This window comes from Oreochromis niloticus, linkage group LG23 (assembly GCF_001858045.2).
Source record: "Oreochromis niloticus isolate F11D_XX linkage group LG23, O_niloticus_UMD_NMBU, whole genome shotgun sequence".
Taxonomy (NCBI): Eukaryota; Metazoa; Chordata; class Actinopteri; order Cichliformes; family Cichlidae; genus Oreochromis; species Oreochromis niloticus.
The window spans coordinates 41,697,025-41,705,028 of record NC_031986.2 but is presented as its reverse complement, the minus strand read 5'-3'; the positions used below and the strand labels follow the sequence as shown (position 1 = coordinate 41,705,028).

Genomic DNA, 8,004 nt, shown 5'->3' with positions numbered 1-8,004 from the left:
CTGCAGGGAGAAACATGAAGCATCATCAAACAAAGCTGACACAGGAATTTAATGTACATTGTTCTCATTCTGCGCTGACAAGGCTTAAAAAACTGTTTGGGTGAATCTGGTAGAAAAGAGCCGTTAAATAATTATACGGATATTTTAAGGGGGTAAAGGTGATATTTTTCCCTCCTTGTCAAACAAATTAAGCTTGCAAATTTAAACCCATCAAACTTCATTACTATAAATACTCTGGATTTACTGTACTTTAGAAAAGAATGCATTAGACAAACTTTCAGTACGCTGGCAGGGCAGTGCTGGAACAATGAGTCGCATTTCATGCAGAGAAATATTGCTTTAGACACTAATGTAGCCCACATAATGGACACATTTTGTTGGATTTTATCGATGTGGGCCTGTCTAAGTTCCTGTGGCTCAACAGATCTTAAGAATGAACAAATTATCCTTTGGCTCCTGCAACATACCAAGAAATATTCAGACAACATGGCAACAAAACGTCTCCTATGGAATCCTGGATATGAGAATATGCAGACTGTTGACTGAGGGGTGTGTTTGGGGTAAAGCTGTGTGTGTGTGTGTGTGTGTGTGTGTGCGCGCATATAAAAGAGAGGGGAGTTCAAGAATTTGACCCAAGAAATCAGGTTGGAATCTCAGCTGTAAAAACATACCTTCCACATGACTACAGGTCTGCCTGTTAGCTCTACACTTTACGGATATCTCTGCAGTGATTAAATATCTCCTGTCAAGGTGTGGCGACCCAGAAACACGAGGGAAATCAAAAATAAAAGTAACAGCAGTGAGCGATCGGGGTGACCAGAGTAATGTTAAGAGCTGGAGTTGTATGGAGGCATAGTTTGACCTCCAGAAGATGATGGAGGGCTCAACCCGTTGAACTGGACACACGGTCTTAACAGATCGGACTGTGCTCCCAAAAAGGGATTTGTAAGGGATAAAATGCAGGGGGGCTTGATATAATCTTTGCAAGGCAGCAAACTCGGAGGTGTACAAAACAGACAACAAGCGGTGTGGAATGCAATTTTGAAAACAGAATTAAGCACAGCACATTTTTTTCATTGTTTTTTGTGCTTAAAATACTGAGCAAAAAGTTCCAATGAAATGAGTGCACAAAGTTCAAGGACAAGTTATAACCTGCAATTCCTTTTTAAACCTCACCACCATAGGAGAGACCAAAGAGCTGTCTAAGGACATAGGAGACATGATTGCGGACCTTCACAAGGTTGGAGTACATATTAATAAATGAAAGGAAGACAAAGTTACTGTCAATCACCCTCAGGCTGGTACCCCAAGATGTGCATCATCAGTGATCATAGGAACAACAAGGGATAACCCTAGGAATGCAAAGCAGGACCACATTCACCAAGAAAGCCAATGGTGACAAGTTGCCAGGTTGTGGTTTGAAAACTTGCTCAAGAAGGCCCATTCAGATGAAAGTTTCAAGGTTGTTAGATGAGACCAAAATTGGGCTCTGAGCATTTAGAAAGAAATGACTGTTGACTATGGACTGTTTTGCTGACATCAGTAATGTGAGTGGTACGAAACCTATAGAGAGAGCTGAAGCTTTGTGTAGCTAAGTGACAACCTAGAAAACTTAAGGATTTGTGAAAGATCTATGAAAAGCAGTGGCCAACAATCCCCACTGAGTGCACACGAACCTGGTGACCAACTACAAGAAACATTTGACAGCTCTGCTTGCCAACAAGAATTAATCCAAGTAATAAATCATATTTTCCAAGGGGATACTTCTTTCCTTCATTTTTTCACAAGTGTTTAAAATTATGACTTAAAAAGGGAGAGAAATACTTATTTCCCCCGCAGCAGTACTTGCTAAAAATCATGTTGTCAATGCCAGCATGTGGAGAACATTGCAAAATCATATGCTTAACCTTGTGATAGAGCTATTGTACCTATTTTATGGTAATCATTGCATAGCTAAATAAAAAAGAATGCAAATAGGTGCAATTATTACAATTCTAAACGGTTCTTTTAATTTAAAATTGAAAAGAGGTCTTGGCTGTATTAAATGCCACTTTAATTTGACTAGTTTGTTATAAATAACTAAGCTTTAAAAAGCCAAGGGGTTAAAGCTTATCCCAGCATGCCATTTTCCCCCCATCATTATAAAAGCGAAGCATTAGGCCAACCAGCTCTGGATTCATATTTCATGTTCTGCTTTGGACACGGGAAAGCTCTGCATTTTATCTTCACATGAGATTTCCTTCATGGAATGTCTTAATCGACTGTGGAAATAAAATTATGTCCATTGCTTCAACATGCGATTATATTTTATTAGAATAGAGCGCCGCATGCTCCCCTGTGCCAGTCAGGCATTCCTCTGCAGGGAGTTGACTGGACCCAAATATCTGTGCTTCACACAGCTCTGTTTCGTTACCCCCCGAAACACTAAACCTAGAAAATCTGCTTAAACACACTCGAGCATTTATTTTGAAAATCCGCACTACAAAAACTCAAAAGGTCTTGATTGAGCCTGGAGTGAGAAACTGGACACTCTGGATATGTTTGAAAATTGCTGCCAAGAAGAAAAGCACACATCTTACGTCCACAGAGATCCAGACACATTCCTAATGCGAACTCGAGGGTCGGTGTGATTTTTCTCATTGACGCTGTGTTGCACAAGAAATCTGACCTTCAACATTTCACCTCTGGCTGCAGTGTACTCTGTAAGAGTCCAAAACTCAATGTTCCAGCAATGGTAATGACATAATATTTATTCCACCTTCCAAGAGATTTACCGTTAGTAATATTTGAAAAAATAAACATCTCACATAGTACGCCATCATCGTCTTAAATGCAGAGCATCTTTCATGTGTCACCTGCAGTTTTATTTGTTATGAAAAGTATGACAAGAACAGGTTTGCAGAAATAATTGTTCGGGAGATGCAGTCGAAAACTCTAAAAACTAGGCTGACCTTGAGGCCTGTCGTAGAGCCAAAATACCCCGGGGCATCAGTAAACAGTCAGGGCGTTCCTCTGAGACTAGCCTTTTTTCCACCGCAAATTAAAAATATCAACCAAAATTAATTCAGTACGTTCTTTACTACAAAATGAAGCCAACATACTCCTAGCCGGGTAAATAATAGTTTACTGCAGTTATGTCCCCACTGGCTGATAACAGACAAGGATTCAAGGGAAGGGTAAACAACAAAGACATTTAGAAATCCTTTAAACTCCTTTAAAAACAGTTAACAGGCTCTGGGGAGGCAAATCCATGACTGATGCTTTTACTGCATAGGCAGTGTGTTTGGGATCACGGTCGTGCTGAAAAATGACGCCAATCAGACACTTTCCAGATGGTATTGTATGGCGTCGTACTTTTCTGTGTTCATAATTCCATCAGTTTGACCAGATCTCCAGCACCACTGGCAGAAATGGAGCCCCAAACCATGAAAGAGACACCACTGTTTCACAGATGGCTGACGACAGTGGTGTACCTCTCTCCTTACCATCTCCAAACACATGATAAAATGTCAAATTGGGATTCATCACTTTTCAGCCCAGTTCTTATGTAATTTGGCATACCTCAGCCTTTTCTGCCTGCTTCAGTGAACAGTAGATGGAGCAGCTGATGGGCCACATGCATCTCTCTTTGCTGGATTTTTTCCCACTACTTAAGGACATGAATTTCAGGTGCTGTTCATCGGATAGTTTTTAAGCCTACCATTTCTTTTGAATTTCACAGCACCAATTTGAAATGTTTTAAGGACACACTGCAAACCATCCTGACATACACTAAGTTTTGTTTGTTATTTTTCACAGATTCAACAAGAGAAAAGGGAACAGATTGTATAACAAAGTGCATAAACATACTATTTAAAAATGGTTCTTTGCCAAGTTTTCTTTTATATTTAGACACAACACCAGTTTGTTGCTTGAGTTGGGTGCCTTTGTTATGCTTGAATGATTCATAGCTCAGTGTTAACTGGCTTAATAAAAAAAAAACATTCTTCTGAAAAAGCTCAGGCCCAAGGACTGGATTGAAAATTAGTGAAAAAGCAACCAATGTCAAAGGAAAGCCTGCAGAACTGCTGCTCAAAACCAGTAAAATTATTACAAGAAAGTCTGATTTCTTAGAAGCGAAACATAAAGAAACAAGAGAAGGCTCAAGACATTTATACAGAAATAAAAATTGTTAATGATCTGATTTGTCTCCAAAAACTTCAAGATTTTATTCTATTATTTAAATACAAGGAGGAAATTCTACAAATGTGTTAGCAAGGGCAGGACCCTGGATAGCTCCGACATCACTGGATGAGCACATTTACTTTAGAGCAGGCTGGTTTAAAAAAAACAAACAAAAATTCTTCCACCTGAAGTGTGCAGGAGTAAAAAAGGAATTTAAAGTATGCACTTCAGTTTCTCAGCTGTGAGTGTTGCTCGCAGTGCTTGTCATTCATTTTTCTTATGTTGAAACTTATTCAGAAGATGCTTAATCTCTTGTTTACCTCTGGGAGATCTGAAAAACTAGTTAAAATTGGGGTCAAGTTTGCAGTGCACTAATCTTTTTGCTTTTAATGTCACTCTGCATATTTTAAACTGGAAAACTTCACTGAAGCCTGACATTATTACTCTTACAGCTTTACCAGTAATGCTGAGTGTGACACACACCTGCACAGACTTCATTCTGTTGTTTGACATACTTTTATTTCTTGTACAGCTAATAGTATTTCACAAGTATATACAAAAAAAAGTACACATTTCCATCACAAGTCTTCAAAGTTAAGCATGAAAAATCTTGAGGAACCATCGTATAAAAGCATTAATAAATGTTGAATTTCAGATTTTGACTTAGAAAAGTAGCAGAAAGTTTCCAACAGTGAATTATGACCCTGTAATAAAAACTTGGATGGTTGCAAACAGTTTTGACCAGTCTCCTGAAGCAGTCTTTAATCCAGTGTGCCTGCAGAAAAAATAAAGTCAGTAAAACATATTCTGGTTCAAAACTGAGGCAATAAATTCAATACTAAGTGGAATACTGAATTTTGTGCATGTGACGAATTCAATCAGCATCGTAATGCAGACAACTTTAAAAGTTTATTTTTTTTATTTTTATCTTTGTATGGCTTACCTTCGAGAAATGCAAACTCATCTATGGCTTCTATTGCATTGTCTGCAGGGTCAAAAGAAAACAAATGATACAATATTATCACAATATTTTACTCATGGTGTCATATAATTGCGAATTAGCAACATTTTGCAAAATGCTGAGTATTGCAATGACGGATGTTGTGATTTATCACCTTTTTTCAACTGCAAATTATTTCCTCTAACTCTGTCAATCTGTTTTATCCAATAAGATAAAGTTATCTCACTTCAGTTGTCCTTTTTTTTGCTGCAAAATGAGATTCTCAAGAGAACTAACACTGTCACTAAAACCTGCCATAAATTTGCCATAACATGGAGTCAGTCGGTAAGTCATAAATGACATGCAATCTGTTTCTAATAATACGGCAAACTTTGTCAAAAATCACAAATAAGTCCAATCGAGTTGTGCTCATTGACATAGACTCCTTCAGAGTGATGGCAACATGTTGCCAATCTCTCTGCCTTTATCGATTTGATACCTCTGAACAAGCTCTCTGAGAGTGACTGTAGACAGACTAAGTCAAACTGCATCTGTTTGCAGAAAGCCTGCCTCCTATCAGGAGTGTTCAAAAATAGTTGTGAGTATGCAACACCTTCAAGCTCTGGGAAACCATCTAGTCACCACAAGTTACAATCAGTTTTAGAAATGTAAAAAAAGTGAATACAATCGCCATTTTTTTTTGTTTTGTAGCTGCAAGGAGCCTGTTGTCCTATTTTTACTTGTGACTGAGCCATTAGCTTGCTCTGAATTAGGACGTAGTGTGTCCAGTGTTGGATGTTTTTTTGGTTGTACTGATTTAATGTAAGTTTACTTAGCTAACATTATCTCAGGATTTTGGTGCATGAGATAAGCCCTCTTGTTCGTAGCATTCCTAGATTATTATTATTACAAACCATATGTCAAACACACAAACTAAACAGACACGGGTGCCTCAGGTAGGGACCGAAAAGTAAAATTGTTGCTGAAGACAGAACACAGGGGTGAGACACAGGGTATTTCTCTACTGAGTACAAAGCGACATGTGTAGCATGTTTTTGAGTTGTAATGTTGATATTTGAATCAGTCACAGAAAAGGAACAGGGGCCTAAAATTAAAGCACGTCCTGTTTCTTCAAGTCAAATCTCAGCGTGATGTAGCTGTTATTCTGAGAAATATGCACAACTGTCAAATTCAGGCTTATGAAGCAGGTTGTATAATTATCTTTGCGTAAGACACTGATCACCACTGGAGGGTGACTGTGTCTCTGTTAGGTTAGAAGCACACAGGCACAGAAAAGGCACATATATGAATGGGTGAAAGAGGCTTGCAGAAGGAAAGTGCTTTGATGTTCTTTGATAGAACAGGAAAATGCTATACAAGCACCAGCCCATTTTCTATTTATGCGAGTAGACTTTAAATGGAATAAAGCACATGTTTAATCCACTTACCCAAGTCTTTTCTTTGCAAAGTTTTCCTCTTCCCTTGCTGTGCATACACTAGAGCATCTTTGGCAATCATCTCAACAAACAACTCCTGTACAAAAAGAAATTCAAAAGAAATCATTCAAAATCAACCAGAGAAACTATCAGAAATAGATTTTTTTTTATTAACAGAAGCCACTGATAAAATATATTTGTGCTGAAATGCACCTGTTTTTGCACAACTGGCTGCTCCCTTAACAGTCACCACAGCAGATCATCTGCCTCCATGCCACCCGATCGCTAGCATGCTCTTTCACCGCATCAATGAACCTCCTCTAAGATCTTTCCTCTTTTCTTCTTGCCTGGCAGCTCCACAGTCAGCATCCAATATATCCACCATCTCTTCTCTGTACATGTCCAAACCATTGTCTCTGAAGTCTGTCTTTAACCCCAAAGCACTCAACCTGAGCTGTCCTTCTAAAACACTCTGTTTCTAATCTTGTCCCTCTTGGTCTCTCCCAACGAAAATCTGAGCACCTCCAGCTCTGCTCCTGCCGCCACCATCTCCAAACCTTACATCGTAGCAAGTCTCACTGACACCAGGTCTTGTAAACCTTCTGTCACACAGTCTCCCAACACTCACCTCCACCCTGCCTGCACTCTCTTCTTGACCTCTCTTGAGCACTGTTTGTCCCAGGTATTTAAACTCATCTACCTTTACTACCTCTGCTCCTTGCAGCTTTACTGTTACACCTGTCTCCCTCTCACACATGTATCCCATCTTGCTTCTACTAGCTTTCATTCATCTAGCATGAAGTTAGTTCAGTTTGACTCTAACGTTTTCGTTAGACTGTGCGTTTATTCCAAAGGTTAACCTAGACTAAAGTTTAAATATACTTCAGTAATTTCAGGTTGATAAATTTAGGTCATGGCTGATAAATAAACTAAAATGAAATATAAACATTTAAAAAATAGATTATTTACTATCTGCACTTAAGTTTGATAGCATCATATAGAGAGTCAGCACTCGTGTTACCAGGACCGGTTAGGATATCAGTGGTCTCACCGTGGCTTTAGCGATGATGAACACAGACTCCTGGCTGGCGAGGGACACGTCTGGGTCGGTCTTCATCAGAGCCTTGATGCGGGCCAGCGGGAGTTTGGACAGCCGGCTGTGGCTCACCGTGACTGGGCCCGTCTGCTGCTGGCCGCTGTCCTCCGCCTCGGCCCCGCGGGTCTCCTCCTCACTCTCACACCGGTCAGGGTCGTGCTCCGTTGCGGTCACAAGACTCGTCGTCACTGTTGCTGCCATTTTCTGATATTTTGCGCTAATTCTATGACTTAAGAAATAAACACACACGTAGAAACGACTACAGTTTAATAGCTACATGTCACAGATAATAACATCAACAACCGCAGCGGGCGCGCGCCAGCATGTGGTTCCGGGCTTTCGTGAGAAGGCCTGCGCTGATTCGTCAG

At 39.7% G+C, this 8,004-nt stretch overlaps 1 protein-coding gene across 1 annotated transcript; it reads right to left on the bottom strand.

Annotated features, from left to right (window-relative positions):
- Positions 1–4,664: 4,664 nt before the first annotated feature.
- pole4 (polymerase (DNA-directed), epsilon 4, accessory subunit) lies at positions 4,665–7,976 on the bottom strand. The gene is made up of 4 exons (XM_003439652.4): positions 7,592–7,976; positions 6,553–6,637; positions 5,108–5,149; positions 4,665–4,939 (listed from the first exon to the last, which is right to left on the bottom strand). The coding sequence occupies exons 1-4, from the start codon at positions 7,835–7,837 to the stop codon at positions 4,926–4,928; spliced, it is 387 nt and encodes a 128-aa protein (XP_003439700.1). The 5' UTR covers positions 7,838–7,976; the 3' UTR covers positions 4,665–4,925.
- Positions 7,977–8,004: the final 28 nt, after the last annotated feature.